The sequence below is a fragment of the Megalopta genalis genome, chromosome 6, assembly GCF_051020955.1.
Source record: "Megalopta genalis isolate 19385.01 chromosome 6, iyMegGena1_principal, whole genome shotgun sequence".
NCBI lineage: Eukaryota > Metazoa > Arthropoda > Insecta > Hymenoptera > Halictidae > Megalopta > Megalopta genalis.
This window is the reverse complement of record NC_135018.1, coordinates 11381522-11400208: the sequence shown is the minus strand read 5'-3', so window position 1 is coordinate 11400208 and position 18687 is coordinate 11381522. Positions and strand designations below refer to the sequence as shown.

General features: G+C 35.4%; 1 protein-coding gene and 2 non-coding genes across 3 annotated transcripts in view; 1 reads left to right on the top strand and 2 right to left on the bottom strand.

Annotated features, from left to right (window-relative positions):
• LOC117227282 (uncharacterized) overlaps nt 1-18687 on the top strand; it is an 84939-nt gene that overhangs the window by 38741 nt on the left and 27511 nt on the right. The window contains exon 3 of the mRNA XM_076522564.1: nt 10577-10722. Coding sequence (XP_076378679.1) covers nt 10578-10722 — 145 coding nt within the window. The 5' untranslated portion in view covers nt 10577. The remainder of the gene's footprint in view (nt 1-10576; nt 10723-18687) is intronic.
• Nucleotides 11443-11514, bottom strand: TRNAE-UUC (transfer RNA glutamic acid (anticodon UUC)). The gene has a single exon. It is a non-coding gene; the product is annotated as a tRNA-Glu (tRNA).
• On the bottom strand, nt 13673-13744 carry TRNAE-CUC (transfer RNA glutamic acid (anticodon CUC)). Its single transcript has one exon. It is a non-coding gene; the product is annotated as a tRNA-Glu (tRNA).

Genomic DNA, 18687 nt, shown 5'->3' with positions numbered 1-18687 from the left:
TTATCTTAACAAAGTAGAATACATTTCGTCGTACATCTTAATAATTTAATTTATTACAATCACACTCATTAAATTTCCTTTAAAATTATATCATATCTTAATGCGTAACAATTTAATTTATTATAACATCACGCACTAATTTTCCTTTAAAAAATTACATAATATATCTCATTTCTTAAGAATTTAATTTATTATAATTACAATTTTGGTAGAGCTTACTTGAAATGCGACTGGTTCCCTCAATAGCCAATTTCCGATTAATTGAACAGCGACTTCGCGCTTCGCGCGTCACGACCTTCGTCGCATTTTGTCGTGTTCTGTCGCGTTCCCTACGAGTGCGTCCTTTCGGATTTCTTCGTTTCGTTCAACCAGTGCCCGACGCCAGCCGATCGTCCTGGCCAGCGGCCGACACCAGTCGATCGTCCTAGTAGCGTCACAATTCGCAATACTTATATCGCGACACTCACGTACGCACGCACACGCCCACGTACATCGTGTGGTGTAAACGCCCGGGAGCTGCGAAACCGATCGGCTACGTAATTTCGAAGGTTGTTCCGAAAGCGTTAAACTTCGGCTGCAATAATTATAAGAATTTCTTTTCCTAATGAAACCACACCCAGCACTCTCTTGCCTGTTTTACTATCTAATGTTTAAACAAAATTAACGATCACAACTCGAGATAAAGTCGCCTTGCGCCAGCCGAAATCGTCTCTCATTGGTCACTGTTTTTCGTTAATAACTCGAATGCCGAAAATGCCGTGGATTGCAAGAATCACCCCTTTCCGGGCGTTAACACAATAATGGGACACCTTGTTTATTAACCCTTTGCACTCGAGTGGTGGCTCTGAAGCACCACTAAAATTCTTGTATCATGTTCCAAGATAATTTTTATCTTAACAAAGTAGAATACATTTCGTCGTACATCTTAATAATTTAATTTATTACAATCACACTCATTAAATTTCCTTTAAAATTATATCATATCTTAATGCGTAACAATTTAATTTATTATAACATCACGCACTAATTTTCCTTTAAAAAATTACATAATATATCTCATTTCTTAAGAATTTAATTTATTATAATTACAATTTTGGTAGAGCTTACTTGAAATGCGACTGGTTCCCTCAATAGCCAATTTCCGATTAATTGAACAGCGACTTCGCGCTTCGCGCGTCACGACCTTCGTCGCATTTTGTCGTGTTCTGTCGCGTTCCCTACGAGTGCGTCCTTTCGGATTTCTTCGTTTCGTTCAACCAGTGCCCGACGCCAGCCGATCGTCCTGGCCAGCGGCCGACACCAGTCGATCGTCCTAGTAGCGTCACAATTCGCAATACTTATATCGCGACACTCACGTACGCACGCACACGCCCACGTACATCGTGTGGTGTAAACGCCCGGGAGCTGCGAAACCGACCGGCTACGTAATTTCGAAGGTTGCTCCGAAAGCGTTAAACTTCGGCTGCAATAATTATAAGAATTTCTTTTCCTAATGAAACCACACCTAGCACTCTCTTGCCTGTTTTACTATCTAATGTTTAAACAAAATTAACGATCACAACTCGAGATAAAGTCGCTTTGCGCCAGCCGAAATCGTCTCTCATTGGTCACTGTTTTTCGTTAATAACTCGAATGCCGAAAATGCCGTGGATTGCAAGAATCACCCCTTTCCGGGCGTTAACACAATAATGGGACACCTTGTTTATTAACCCTTTGCACTCGAGTGGTGGCTCTGAAGCACCACTAAAATTCTTGTATCATGTTCCAAGATAATTTTTATCTTAACAAAGTAGAATACATTTCGTCGTACATCTTAATAATTTAATTTATTACAATCACACTCATTAAATTTCCTTTAAAATTATATCATATCTTAATGCGTAACAATTTAATTTATTATAACATCACGCACTAATTTTCCTTTAAAAAATTACATAATATATCTCATTTCTTAAGAATTTAATTTATTATAATTACAATTTTGGTAGAGCTTACTTGAAATGCGACTGGTTCCCTCAATAGCCAATTTCCGATTAATTGAACAGCGACTTCGCGCTTCGCGCGTCACGACCTTCGTCGCATTTTGTCGTGTTCTGTCGCGTTCCCTACGAGTGCGTCCTTTCGGATTTCTTCGTTTCGTTCAACCAGTGCCCGACGCCAGCCGATCGTCCTGGCCAGCGGCCGACACCAGTCGATCGTCCTAGTAGCGTCACAATTCGCAATACTTATATCGCGACACTCACGTACGCACGCACACGCCCACGTACATCGTGTGGTGTAAACGCCCGGGAGCTGCGAAACCGATCGGCTACGTAATTTCGAAGGTTGTTCCGAAAGCGTTAAACTTCGGCTGCAATAATTATAAGAATTTCTTTTCCTAATGAAACCACACCCAGCACTCTCTTGCCTGTTTTACTATCTAATGTTTAAACAAAATTAACGATCACAACTCGAGATAAAGTCGCCTTGCGCCAGCCGAAATCGTCTCTCATTGGTCACTGTTTTTCGTTAATAACTCGAATGCCGAAAATGCCGTGGATTGCAAGAATCACCCCTTTCCGGGCGTTAACACAATAATGGGACACCTTGTTTATTAACCCTTTGCACTCGAGTGGTGGCTCTGAAGCACCACTAAAATTCTTGTATCATGTTCCAAGATAATTTTTATCTTAACAAAGTAGAATACATTTCGTCGTACATCTTAATAATTTAATTTATTACAATCACACTCATTAAATTTCCTTTAAAATTATATCATATCTTAATGCGTAACAATTTAATTTATTATAACATCACGCACTAATTTTCCTTTAAAAAATTACATAATATATCTCATTTCTTAAGAATTTAATTTATTATAATTACAATTTTGGTAGAGCTTACTTGAAATGCGACTGGTTCCCTCAATAGCCAATTTCCGATTAATTGAACAGCGACTTCGCGCTTCGCGCGTCACGACCTTCGTCGCATTTTGTCGTGTTCTGTCGCGTTCCCTACGAGTGCGTCCTTTCGGATTTCTTCGTTTCGTTCAACCAGTGCCCGACGCCAGCCGATCGTCCTGGCCAGCGGCCGACACCAGTCGATCGTCCTAGTAGCGTCACAATTCGCAATACTTATATCGCGACACTCACGTACGCACGCACACGCCCACGTACATCGTGTGGTGTAAACGCCCGGGAGCTGCGAAACCGATCGGCTACGTAATTTCGAAGGTTGCTCCGAAAGCGTTAAACTTCGGCTGCAATAATTATAAGAATTTCTTTTCCTAATGAAACCACACCTAGCACTCTCTTGCCTGTTTTACTATCTAATGTTTAAACAAAATTAACGATCACAACTCGAGATAAAGTCGCTTTGCGCCAGCCGAAATCGTCTCTCATTGGTCACTGTTTTTCGTTAATAACTCGAATGCCGAAAATGCCGTGGATTGCAAGAATCACCCCTTTCCGGGCGTTAACACAATAATGGGACACCTTGTTTATTAACCCTTTGCACTCGAGTGGTGGCTCTGAAGCACCACTAAAATTCTTGTATCATGTTCCAAGATAATTTTTATCTTAACAAAGTAGAATACATTTCGTCGTACATCTTAATAATTTAATTTATTACAATTACACTCATTAAATTTCCTTTAAAATTATATCATATCTTAATGCGTAACAATTTAATTTATTATAACATCACGCACTAATTTTCCTTTAAAAAATTACATAATATATCTCATTTCTTAAGAATTTAATTTATTATAATTACAATTTTGGTAGAGCTTACTTGAAATGCGACTGGTTCCCTCAATAGCCAATTTCCGATTAATTGAACAGCGACTTCGCGCTTCGCGCGTCACGACCTTCGTCGCATTTTGTCGTGTTCTGTCGCGTTCCCTACGAGTGCGTCCTTTCGGATTTCTTCGTTTCGTTCAACCAGTGCCCGACGCCAGCCGATCGTCCTGGCCAGCGGCCGACACCAGTCGATCGTCCTAGTAGCGTCACAATTCGCAATACTTATATCGCGACACTCACGTACGCACGCACACGCACACGTACATCGTGTGGTGTAAACGCCCGGGAGCTGCGAAACCGATCGGCTACGTAATTTCGAAGGTCTCAATTTTATATGCACAGAATACACTTTGTCATACAAAATGGAAATACTATAAGTCAGAAAAATTAGTTTAGATTTACAGTTAAAATGGCTTCGAGAGCAAAAAATTAATCACCACAGATATAATACAAATAACCACAATACAATAAGTACGATCAACAGCTTTGCAACTTCTTCCGATTTTTATTCCAACATCTATCGGTGCCATTTTCTTAGGCATAGAGTTGCACAGTTCATTAATATTACATTTACGGAGCAGAAAATCCAGCTGTTTTCTATTAGTTTATAAAAGTAACAATAGGACATTTATTCTGATTTTTAACAAGTATTATTGTAACATTTGTCGTAAATTATTTATATATTACAATATATATAAATTGAATAAATAACTCACTACTATAACTAACTCACGTACTAAGTTTCCTTTAAAATTATATTACATCTGAATTCTTAACAATCTAATTTTTATTATAATTACACTTTTAGAAGAGCTTCCCTGAAACGCGATTAATTTCACACACCAAGCTTCCTTCAAAATTACATTACATCTTAATTCTTAATAATTTAATTTATTATAATTATAATTTTGGAAGAGCTTACTTGAAATGCGACTGGTTCCCTCATTAGCCAAGTTCCAACTAATTGAGCAGCGACTTCGCGCCGAGCGAGCACAAAGGATACCCCCACCACTGACTTTGACGATCGACGCGATCGACGGCGATCGATAATTTCGACAATTTCGATTATTTCCATTTATTTAATATTCGCGATAATTTATTTTGCAATAATGCTATCCGGTGCCCGAGAAATTATTTCATCGCTTAATTTGTTCATGAAAAGTACCAACGAGGTTCAATTAACAAGAGTCTTGCATAAATCGATCGAATTGTTTAAGTTATTATATCGAATTGCTTTTGTTAATTAATTTATTATTTCTCGCTTCCTAATATTTGCAACAATTCTGTTTGATAGAAGCATGGTTAAGCACGTCACTGGCTATTTAGCCATTTAATTTGTTGGTGAAATTAATTGATAGAGTCAGACATGTGGAATAATGTTTTGTGCACGAATGTTTCGAGCAAATTGTTGCAGTTGACGAGTTTCGTTAATAAATTGATTGTTTTTCGATGTTTAATATTTACAAGAACTCTTCTTGCCAATGATATTGTTAAATATTCCCGTGGCTATTTTGTCATATCATTTCGTAACGGAAGTAATTAATAACGTCAAACATACAAAGTGATTTTTAAAGCACGAATTTATCTACGAATCATTGCATCGAAAATATTCTATTGATACATTTATTATTTCTAGTTGTTTAATAATAATAATTATAAGAATTTCATCTTCTAACGATACTTTCGACTACTCTCTTATTTGTTTTACTATCTAATGTTTAAATAAAGTTAACTAACATAATTCGAGATAAAGAAAAACTTTCGAAACATAAATATTTATTAATCCAGTTTCACGTGGATGTTAGTCATATACCAAGTACGTGCAAACATCCGCGAAAATCATGTTCTTTCATACTTTAATAAACTTTCGACAATTAAATCAGAAACTCATTTCAAGTGTTATTTATATTTATTACCAAAAGTTAAGAATGTTTAGTTTATAAATATTTTTAATGAAAATTTCATTACAATACTTTCAATGATTCAAAAGTTATTAAAAAATGTCACTGCATTTCTCGATCCGGAGAGTTTTTCTACTTGAATCGAGTTTTTTTTCATTCGTAATAGAAAATGCCGGTGGCTCTGTGGCGGCTACCTCCAGACCTGCCAGCAGAGGGCTCCTCTTCCCGCTAGTAGCCGATCCGTTCCGATCCCTATATATACACCGAGACTTCGTCCTACCCTTACGTCTAAGGCAAGGGCCCGCTAGGATAGCCTTACTGATGAGTCCGCTAGCGGGCCCCGGACGAAACGTCTCCCCACTCCTTTCCACGACCTAACGAACCGCCGCCAAAGCTCCATCTCGTATTTATCAAGCAGCTACACATCTCTAGATAATTCCATTTATGCAACGAAATCTGTACAACAGGTACAACACCGACCTGCGGTATCCTTAAAGTCTTTTGAAGCTCCTGTAGGCACCTCTGCGCTATTATCTTCTGCATACTGTTTTACGTTCCAATAACGTTTGTATACCAGTTGAAGCGTTTTGCCACGGATGACTTTACTGTCATTCAAGATTGCTTAAAATAATTCTTTAAATTGTTTTTATGCATAATAACGAATCAATAACGAGGAAGTTAATAGAAAATATTTGCATCAGAATAGTACTAATTATTATTGTTTATAAAATGAGGATTTTAGTAAGAAATTGGACTGGGCAAGAGAGAAAAATAGGGAAGAATCTGGGGGAAAGCAGAAATAAAAGAGAAGACTAAGAGAAAAGATTAAGTAGAGAGAGAGAAGCTTAGATAAAAGTCTTGGAAAGGGACTCGAAGAGAAAAGAGTTTAGGAAGTAGAGAGTCTAGACAGTTCAGATGAAAGGGAATAAATATGAGTGTAGGACCATGATTTAGAGGTGAAAATGGTGACGGACATTGAGGTTAATAGGACGGAAGTAACCATGTTGATATGTACATGTTTTGCGATATTCATTTCGTTGTAGCAGCATAAGTACTCTACACGATGTTTCATAATTAATAAATGTAAGGAATAAATTCACCAAACATTGATTAAAATTAAGCATGGTCAAATTCATGTAAGAAATCAGGTAATATTTATAAATCACAATATTTACCACTCAAATAACCTGCATTCTTGGAAATATTTTGTCGTACTCGGTTAACAGGTTAATAATGTATAATGAAAGGTATTTTGCAGCATCTAAACTGAAATAAAAAACAGTTCCGCCCGATATATTTGTCGCGAAGAGGACTAATACTTCACAAAAGTTCCTTCGACCTTTTCCGTCAGGTAAAATTACTCCGGATGTAAGCGCTTTGACGAGCGTTCTGCAAATACTGGGACCCAAAGTCTCCCCTCGCCCCCTCTCAACGACCGAGGTCGAGCGATAACTTTTCACCGTTTGCATTTAAAACGTACACACAAAGAATGATCGGTATCGGTCGAAAAGTTTGGAATTAAAGCTCGTCCGGAAAGCGAAATTTCGAGGGGTATTGCAATCACTGCGGATCTTCCGTATTTCGTTCGCAGCGAATTGTCTCTATAAAGTAGTCATTTCACCTATCGTTCGCGTTTCTCTACATTTCGTATCCATTTTATGTTTTATAATTACGGGGATGCTGTCTTATTATCCACATTATGGGGATAATTGCCAACGCGATTACAAAGAGCAATGGGCGGGGTTCAACATTCAGTCAATTAACTGTTAGTAACGCAGTGAGTATCACAGCGATAAAACTGCATGAATATCAAAGAATAAAAATTAATATCAATACAATGTTGAAACTCAAACATTGAATAATAAAATCTGAAGAATGGTGTTGTAGATGAATTTGTATCTATAATATTGCTGCTCTAATTCAATACTGGAATATGTTTAAATAATGAAGTTTAAAGAAAAAGGTATTTAAAGTTTTACTTTCCCAATCATAATTTGTTTCTCGAAAATAATTACATATTATTTTCATTAAATTTTGTACTAATGTAGGTTTTAAAAAATGAAATACATATAAATATAAATAGATATAATTTAAAAAAGTCTATTTAAATATAGATATTTTAATATCTCCATATTTCTCCGGATACATACATACAAAGAATGTAAAAATGGAATAGTAGGATATGGTGATTAGTGCTTTTGCCTTATATACATTTAAAGATATGTCAGCTTGAATTATCCAGATAATATCATTTGATATAAAATAATAAAATATGAACCGCATCTTTTAACAATTTCAGTAAATCGAAAATAATGCGGTAACATTATTAAATTCTTCTAATATCGTCAGTACTTTGTATTTCAATTGCTCGCACGCACAATCGAAAAATCTATAATTAGATACAAATACGGAACAATATAAACCACGTGCTTAATTGGACAACGGAAATAGCGAGCATAAGAAGAATCCTTAACATTTCCATAACAAGAACGATCGGAGGCGTCACGTGCAACCAGAGGCAGCGTTCCCGGAAGGGCGCATACTGCGAACTCCATCAATATGTTACATGAATCTTCTTACGTATCAATTAGTGACATCTGAACAAAAACAAACAAATTTTCTCTTTGCAAGACAGATAGATCTATTATGGCAAACGAGTCGAGATTACAGCTATGGCTCTGGCTACAAATTCGATCGAATTAATTAAGAAGTCATGTTTAACGGTTGCACGCTTCTCAGGACGAAGTGGAGCGGAAACGATGCGTCGGACAAAAGAGATCGAAATAATCGAAGCTGTGTGCCCAACAAGCCCGATACATCCAATATGCACGCCCCGGCCTGTTTACATTTGCTTGTTCTCGACTGGCTGGGCGACACGTTGCCTCAATCTTGTTTCACCGGAGCCTGCCTCTGTTTGCAGCTTGTTTCGAGGCAGACTCTGGACGTATTGTCTGCGGATGAAAAATCGATAACGAACGCAAATGCTTGAACGAGGTTCGTCTGCGAAAGAAGTCTCGTTACGACCGTATAATTTTTAATTTAACCAAGTGTCTCGTATCTATATATTTTTTAATCGAATGTTCTATGAATCTAATCAATCTTCTATGAAATAATGATAATAGTAGCATTCGATAATGATAATGTAGCGAAAGATAAGATTGGTATTTTGTTGTGTTGTTTACTTGATGTTATTTAGAAGAACATGACACATATAACACATGACCAGGAATTTTTATATAATAAAAATTTGTTTAATTAATATATGAGTATACGCGATACTCATTTCATAGTCGGTATAATAATTTCGTACTTCGTTCACAGAAGGTTATAGAAATTAGTGATTTTGACAGAGACAGAGAACTGCATTAACATTTTGCAGGTCATTAGTGAAGTGTCCTATTATTCTGTTATCTAGATTAAGTTATATAATTGCAGATTACTAGACTGCGGGCATAGGAGCTAGATATACATTTTGTTCTTCCTTTAATCATTTTATCTAGTTGAATAGAGTACATCGATTTTCTTCATATTGTTCTTCTGCTTTAGATCGCATCTACTGAATTTAGTCATAAATGCATAAAATCCATAGAGTCTTTTACTGAAGTGTACGCGTGTCTATCAACATTTTTAGAAAGACTGCCTTTAGAGAATTAAAACTCGTGTGTTAGTTTGTAATCATTTCTTGGTATTACAATTTAGAATGCACATTTATAGGGAATTTTTTTTTTATTTAGTTATCTTATTCAAGTAGCAAAGAAAGTGACGTTGCTATAGCACAAATGTCGCTGAATGTTGCTTAATAAGGTAATAGCTAATAATGATGAAAGATAGAATGAGAAGAGTATTTTTAAACAGCTTAAGTGTATAATTTGCAAAATTTATGGAAGTTGGAGTGGTTATGAACATTTTGTAACGCTGAGAAGGAACGGAGTAATTAGCGAGACTTCCATAGGAAGGACGGGGCATTAATTAATGCGGCGTCGTTATAGTTACGAGAGAAAAACGGGGACAAAATAGAGGTATCAATTGTAAACTCTTTTAATCAGTATTAGTCTTCTTATCTGCGTTTTTAGGAACTTCGAGATCTTACGATTTAGCGCATAATTAAGCTGTTCTGTGATTTACAAAGAATTTAGTATTAATCCAACATGTAAATACTTGGATTTAATCAAAGATGTTTACTTCCACCGCCTTGAAATTATTAGGTAAATAATTCATTTGGTAATAACTACATAAATAAACAAGTAATTTATGTAATGCAAAATATCCTTAAAATATTCGATACCATACAGTAAGAACCGTACAAAAAAATTATATAATGTTTATTAAACGTAATATCTTTTTTAAACTTCATAAATTAGTTTAAGTTGTGTTGGGAAGTAAGAGTGCAAAAAATGTCCTTAAATTATTAAACTCTCGCAGTGCCGGCGCGGTGGGTTGAGCTTTTATGCGCAGCCTCACGTTCGAGTCCAGACGGGTGGACCCATATCCTTATGCATACAAACATTTCGAACTAAAATTTTGTTGTTATTATCATCATCATTATTATTACTATTATTATTACTATTATTATTACTATTGTCTTACCGTACCTTTTTTTACATAATAATTACATTTGCTACATTTGTTCCTGTATTTGTTGCCGTTGCTCTAACATAAACAAACAGCAGTAAATGTCAAACAGTCAAGGCAGGCCTTGAGCGACAAAAATCGAACGTGGTTAATATTGTACAATGAGTACTAACGAATAAAGTGTATAATATGTATAATAGTAAATAAGTTTAAGTCGTAAGAAAAATAAGGAAAAACAATTAATATGTGCTGTATAATCTGTATTGTAACATTGAAGATTTTGTTGTAATCGTTGTATGTTTAATGTTCGCAATTTCTTTGCAGGATGCAAACCGACCTAAGCGCAGGACCTGGTCTCGCTGTTGTGGCAGGGGATGTCCTTGCTCTTCGGGGAACAGGTCTAGCAGCAGCCGAAACATGGGCTCTCCTGTGCCAGGCTGCCCAGGCCCTCCAGGATCTCTTCCTCTCAAGTGAGAATATTTTCATTTCTATTCATAGAGCATTTAAAAGACGACATTTCATTTGCAGTTGCAAAAATTCACTTCATTTTTAAATATTGTGAGATCAATAGTGCGAGAACAATGAATGCAAAAGCTTTACTTATTCCATAGATTGTAGAGCAATTTTCTCGTAACAAACCTCAGTGAAACAAATCGGATTTTAAAGTTTTTAATCGACTTACAATGATTGTTGCCGATATCGACCAAGTAAGCTGCAAGAGATCTGGGCTCAAATATTTATTATGGGAGAACACCGAATGTCACAATCCACAAAGATTATGTTTTTACATTATGTTTATGCATTTACGTATTTAACTGAAAAAAATGATATAAACAAATTCTAATATGAAAAATTAGAGATCAAAATTTTAAGCGACAATACATACCTCGAAGGTAAAAATATGTGATGTGCGATGTTACTTGTCACTCCATATTATAAATAGAAATATTCGGTATTTGGTTATAAATGAAAACATTTTAATAACTAAAAATAATTCGTATTACAAAAAAAATAATAAAACTTCACTGCAAGTTATAAACCATGTAAGTTATCATGTGTGCAGGGGAAAATACTGTTAACATAATTTTCTGAATTTGCAAACAATTGCAAAACAATTTTTTTAATAACTGAAGGTAATCCATAAACAATAATGATATAAACGAAGAAAAAAATCGAGTGAAAAAAATAATTTCCGGTACCGGGAATCGAACCCGAGCCTCCTGGGTGAAAGCCAGGTATCCTAGCCACTAGACCATACCGGATTATGGAAGAGCTTCTTCGCATACAGTATATATAGTGCAAATTCAATTCAACTTTTTTTATATGTTAAATCATAAACAACTTCTAATTGATTGAGGATTGATATTGAAGAAATAATATTCCATTTTTTTATACGTAACAGTACTTTATACTTACGCAATAATTTATACTTACGCAATAATTTCGCAATACCGACAAAGATTCCAAAATTAATTTCATTATCGTTAATTACAACGTTTTACGATAAAAGAAAATTTGATTACCGAAACCATGATAATGTTACTATACCTGATCTATTTTCTTCTTAAAGAAGATATCTGAAATATATACATATACATATATATATGCTCGTACATTAACATACATTTATTGCGCCAAAACATATGTACACATTTAACAAAAAACTTAACAATAATGATAAAAAAATATCTCTAAAAAAACGTATGACAAAAGGAAGAACGTGGCTTATATTAATGTGTGGTAGAGATCAAAATACGACACTACACTACATGTAGAATCATACCAATTTTTGCTATGCAAAAGAATTTGTAACTTCCTATATATACAGCATTATTGTTTACACCATGAGAAGTTTTGTATCGGTAAACCGTAATGTATATAGGTACAGACATTATAGTAATAAATCAATGAAAACAATAAAAACCTGTTCGTACGTCATCCAACTTCTATGCTATTAATTTCGACGATTGCAAGAGTACGCGAACGGTGAATCAGTGAAATAGTTTAGCATGCGCCTTTGCCGTTTTTATTATAGTATTCTCGGCGTTTTCGCGTGCTACATTTAAACAGAGGTTATCACCAGAATAGATAAATATCTGTTACGCATGAGGTGATAGCTCGGCAATAAACGAGGAGAGCTCGGCGACACTAAACGGTGCAAAATGGCAGTCAGATTGGTATATTATAAAGGCTGTAACCCTGGTGTGGATCGATAACACTAAATCTCAAGACAAAGGCTATTCAGAGCGGTGTTAAATCGCACGATCACAGCCGATTACGGTTCGCACTGTCGAATCCGGAAGTTAAGCGCTGGCTGGTCGCCGTTAAATATTCAATAATCACAGGGCGTGGAGAAACGTGACCGTCAAGGTACCGTTGAATCCGCACTCGTTGCCTCCCGATTCATTCTGTCAGGAGAATCGACTACTTTCTAATATGGCTTCCTCGATTTGTGGTCAAAGTTTGTGCGACAAGCATTCTGAATCTACCATATTAGGTGCAGACAGATGTTGAATTAATAAATTCGTCGAAGCAGCTTTGAACATCGTCAACGGATTGAAAATATATGATAAATGGGATTGTAGCAACTAAATTCTTTGTGAACGAGGATTTTTTAAAGTTCTAGAAATATTTTCCTCGGGGATAGTTGTGTGTAAAAGTGTCAAAGGCTTCAATAATGCGAAAAATTAGCAATACATCCTGATATGATGTTATATTCATCATCAAATTACATGCTTAGAACTATTCAAATAGTTCTGATGTCGCCCCAGTCGCCAATATGTTCACATTCGTCGTCAGGAGGTAAAAAAATGATTGAATTTGATGAATAGGGGAAGATGACTTTCTCTGTCATTTTTGCTGGCTGTGCGAGATAAAAATACGAAAAACTTTCGATTTAAGATTATGATCAATACAAAATACAAAATAATATGCACAGTAGCGAAAAATAATATTATTTGTATTTTATTTGTTTCGGTAATCAATGAAAAAGCAGTGATAGAAATTAGTCAAAATGTTAAATAATTTGTCCTGAAAATTGAAGTTCTTAAAAATTAGTCGTTAGTAAAATTCTTTTAAATAAATGTGAGAAAAATTTAGTAGTGCACTTTTGAAACAATAGGAAACGAAAATGAAAAGTAAAAAATATGGTGATATCGATTTTGTGAAAAAATTGATGTAGCAATAGAAGTATGGAAAAGTCAGATTTTAATTAGTCATGGACAGCTGTGTACTATATGAGAGACAAAGACGTAGATTTGAAATGCTATTATTGGCAGTGTAATTGAATCCTGATTTCTCTTTCATATAATTTTATTTTGCATAAAATATATTTAATTTTTCACAAAAAGTATTACGTTGCCCATGAACGGAGTGTTAGTAGTTAAGTTAATAAGATAATAATATAAAACAAAAATTATATTCCGGTACCGGGAATCGAACCCGAGCCTCCTGGGTGAGAGCCAGGTATCCTAGCCACTAGACCATACCGGATATATTCTGCCACTCTGAAGATACGAAAGAAGTGAAATTATTTAATTTTCAATACAATTTATAATAAATATATATCACACGAAATTCGACTTGAATTTTATCGGATGTTGTTGTACCAATTTGGTTCTGTACTAGTTTCCACTAGTACAGATCGATAGAAAGATAACGTGATCTTCTTCTATGTTTCGTGAAGCTATAATAATACCAATTATGTTATGCAAACAATATAGAGAATTTGTTTAAGGTGTTCTTTGCTTTCCTTGATTACTTGTAATGCTTCAAGCAAAAATGATTGCATTTTAAATTGGAAATTATATCACGGGTTTCATGGCTATCTCAAGTTTATATTGCATTCATGATTGTATTAATTTGATTTACTTCCAGAAAATGTCCTCGAAAGGCAGAATAATTTTATCTTGGAAAATTTATTACTTGTATTTTGTACTTTGAACTTGTAGTTGTAGTCGTTTTATGTGAACTTGTAATTGTATTATTATATTTTCATTTATAACGAGTTAAATTAGTTACTGAATAAGTTAAGTTTAGTTTATTTACCTAATATTCACCTTTACGAATATTTTATCGAAACAAATCATGAAAGTAAGGCAATGTTTTCAGGAAAATAGAAAAGTTTAAAGGGCAATATATTCAGGAGAGTAAATAAATTCAAAATGCATCTGTTCCGGGAAATATACAAATTCAAAAGGCAATGTGTTTAGGAAAATAAACAAATCTTTTTTCAAAACTCGATGTTTCATTCATCGTCACTTTTCATCGCACACCAATGACTACATTTTATTACACTGTGAAAACACTTTTATCGCAGGAAACATCCTCTGTCCGCGTATGCAAATAAAACGCGTGAAAGCGATGTTGAAACGTACATCGTGTAAAAGTAAATAAAACATGTTAAAGAAAACCGTGCAAAAGTGAATCGCGTGAAAAAGATACCGTTTCAAAAAGAGCCCCAGGCAGGTGTGCAGGTTGTGCCTTTAGTGGCCACGATGACGTTTTGAGAAACGACAAATATTTTGAAGAGAAATCTGGCTCGCGTTCCTCGCACGCCCCGAGCTACGAAAAATATCATCGCGGACAATGAAATGCGTCTCGACCAGGACTCGCAACACCTGCTGCTAGGTGATTAGCAACGTGCTCTGGTATATGTATAATCCGTTGCTTTGCTGTCTGGATTAAATCATACAATTATCGATTATTAGGCTGTGAATCTTTATGCAAACTGAAAATGGTCTGTTTAATTTAAAGACATAAGAACTAGATATTCATTTTTTCACTTTTCTCGATCTGCTCCTTTGTTCTATCTACTCAATTTTCTCCTAAATGCATAAAATCCGCAATTTATTTAATTACTTCGAATGAAATGTACGTGCTTATCAACATTTTTAGAAAGACAATCTTTAGGAATTGGGTAGATCGATTAATTCGAGCGGCTCCTACCTTCTTCGCAAAATATTATTGTGTTCTACAGTAGGATATACAATTCACCACTAAGAGAAATTCGTATGTAATCCTTGCATAACCGAACAGAGTTCTATTTACGATCACATGCTGTTTCCTGTTAACAATTTCACTATATATACACATCTTGACAGAAGTCGTCTATGCTGTTGGATATTTTGGGGGGGTTTCTCAGTATTCCAAGAAAGATTTCACATTTATTGTTAAATTTTCTTTTATTTAAAGATACGCAGATATTTACGAGCTACGAAAAATATCATCGTGTGACAATGAAATACCCGTAACACCTGCTGCGCGTAATCATCGGGTTTCCCGAAGCGAGACGCGGGTGTTTGAATAACTTTGGATTTACGAGCGGCCAGCGAGCTCGATTCTGTCCTTAATTAACATACAAGAGATTTCTGTTTCCGTGTGTGGAAAAGTCGCTGATGAAAGTGGCCGTTACACATGTTCTCCGTGCACTTCCTAGTGGCCGTGCAGAAGTAGTTGTGGGGCGGATTGTACGCGTTGCTCGCATACGTTTCGCTCGCGCGGTTCTTGACTCGCGCGCGCGGGTTAATAGGCGTGTTTACAATGTCGGCAATTCAGTCTCCCACTCTCCGGGGCCCCCCTTGAAATTGCGAGGAGGCATCCTGCATGCGAATGCGATGCCACCGTTCGCATAGCATGACTCACGGCCGAGTATAACGAGAACTACCTGCTGCATACAGAGCTCTCGAGCCTCGAATGCCAAAGATTTGTCCTTGCATCCGACCGCGACCGACGAGCTCGCGAACATCATGATTCCTGGATCAGACCAGTTTCGGAACGTCTTCATGTTTATCTCGGATTCCTGTCTTCGGTACTCCGCCGGGTATCCGAGCGCATATTTCGATTGCTATTCGTTACAATTTTACGAGTGGCACATCCGCGATGACCATATACATATTAGGCGATAAGGTGCGCAGTGTAGGTATTACATGTTGATCATCCTTGAACAAGCTATTCACTGCAAACAATTGTAATAAGAATTATCACTCAGACAAATTCGTTTTATTACATGATTTTATCTAGAACAATTTTAATAGGTAGAATTAACGATTAATAAATAGATACATATTTTTTGTTAGTATAATTCAATGTATAAGCCATTCTCTTGGATTTTTATCGGAACATTGGAAATTATTGGAAACGAACTCAGGCGAAACGAAAGAATTAGAATGCCAATGATGAAGGTTGCCCCATTCTTCAACAAAGATGGTATTCTAACCATTATCACGGCTTCAGATGATCCCAAAGTTCTTCGAGTTTTGGTAAACTCGACTTGACTGCCATTAGAGTTTACCGCCTTGATATAATGGATCGTTCCTGCGAAGATGCCACAAACATAAACCATTTCGATCACTAAACGATTTATGCTTCATGAATCCAAATAGATTGATCACACGTATTAGTATTTTTATCATGTCATGTTCTTGACCACTTGATCGTAAACATCTTTGTATTGCTTACATCGTTGCTTGGTAATAATAAGAAAAATATTGAAATATTGTTCTCGGTTCACAGCTACTAGAAAAACAAATTCTATAAAATAAGATTAATTCAATCTTTTTGTATTTTAAATAATGAATGTTGTTAACACGTACGTTAATTCATTTCCTTGTTATAGGCTCCGATAAAAAAGTTGAAAAACATAAGCTTTTATTTCTTTTGTCATTCCAAGTAATATCAAAATTTAAAAAAGGTATTATAGTCATTGTTTAGTAGACTGGTCACTCTACCATTTAAAAAAATTCAAGTTATCTAGTCCAGTTTTTAAAAAAGTTATTCCGTTTTTCATGTGTACCTAAGTATTATATATGGACGCCAGTAAGTAAGTATATGTAAGTATACATATGTCTCTTTTATAGTGAAGCTGAAGTTCCGTCAAGATAACAATGTTATCGGCATACCTTGTAGACGACTTCCGCTGTTCCGCCGGAAATAATTCAATAATAAAGTATTACTAAGTTAGGTTAAACCACCCTATTTTTTCTGTGTTAGATAATTTCAGTTGTGCGTGATCGTTTTAAATTTCAAAGACTTGAATTGAAAGTAGAGATAACGTAGTATCCAGAACCTGAAATTTATATGATTTTTAAATCTCTGCAGTTCATGTTACGGGATATCATAGCCATAGGTATTTAAAAGACTAGAACTATCGAGTCAGCAACCGTATTACTTTTAGAAAAATCAAAGTAATGTATTAAAATAGAAATAATAATACTTTAAAGATAATAATTCTTCTAAGGAATAATATATAAATAATAATTGATATAAAAATCAAAGATTCCTATTCCGTAATACCATTTCTGTAAATTATTCTGTAAACATATTACAGTTTAAAAACACTTGAAGATACACGTTTGTACTTAAACTTATTTTAAGAGTTCTTGAATATACGGTCACAATCTAATTATTATATCTGTACTGATGTTCAAATTGTTACAACTATTTCTATATCGAGGGAGTAGAATCTCGATCATCCGAAGCAAAACGGTATATTTCAGACTTCCTTTTTGGTTTTATATCTTTCCCAGGATACTTTTATGTTAGAGCTGCGGATGAAGGAAAACTCGCAAACGCGTGCGGTTATGAACATGAATTCTTGTTAACAAATATAAAATTCTCAAGTTTCGTATACTGGAGCATTTGAAAACTTATTGCGTGCATCTTCCTAAGGTTTAATGATATAACGACTGACTTATTGAGTTTATTTTATTATCCGTTGATGTGAATGACCCGTTAATCAAAGTTCCGATAATTGATTTTTCGTTTACCGACATTCTGATATCGACCATCTCATTAATCTGGTTTCCGCTAATCGATGTTCTAATTATGATAAATTATGAAATTTTATCGCAATCATCGAATCACTTATGGAAAATCTTTTCGAACAGCATTTCTATCCCGAATAGTGTTTGTATTAAAAATAATTTCAAAAATAAAGTAAAGCAAAGACTCCGTATTAGTTATCTCGGAATTACGTGTAAATGGATAATGCCATTGCAATAAATTATAAGCCCACCCAATTTAAATAACATCAAGATCATTTTGTGAACGAATTCTGGCCATGTATTAGTATCACTGCAGAACTTGAACACTTTTTGACACTTGCAGCACTACACCCATTACTCGTACTTACATTTTTGATAACTTACTACTTCAGCAAAAGTTGTTTCCAATGATGGTATGGCAATTTTCAATAGAAGCTCACAGTCGAAAATATTAAGCATTTGACGACACGTAACGTTGTTTGGAGCAGCTCGCAGACAGACTGCTCCGTGAAATAAAAGTCTCCTCAATCCTACGCGGGAATTCGTTGAATTAGACGTATTCAGAAATTCCGCGCGAAGTTCTACCTGGTATGAACGTAACACAGAGTAATATGCAAGTACGACTTTAATAAAGTTCCTCGCACAATATGGTCGGCGAAGTGTTACCATTTG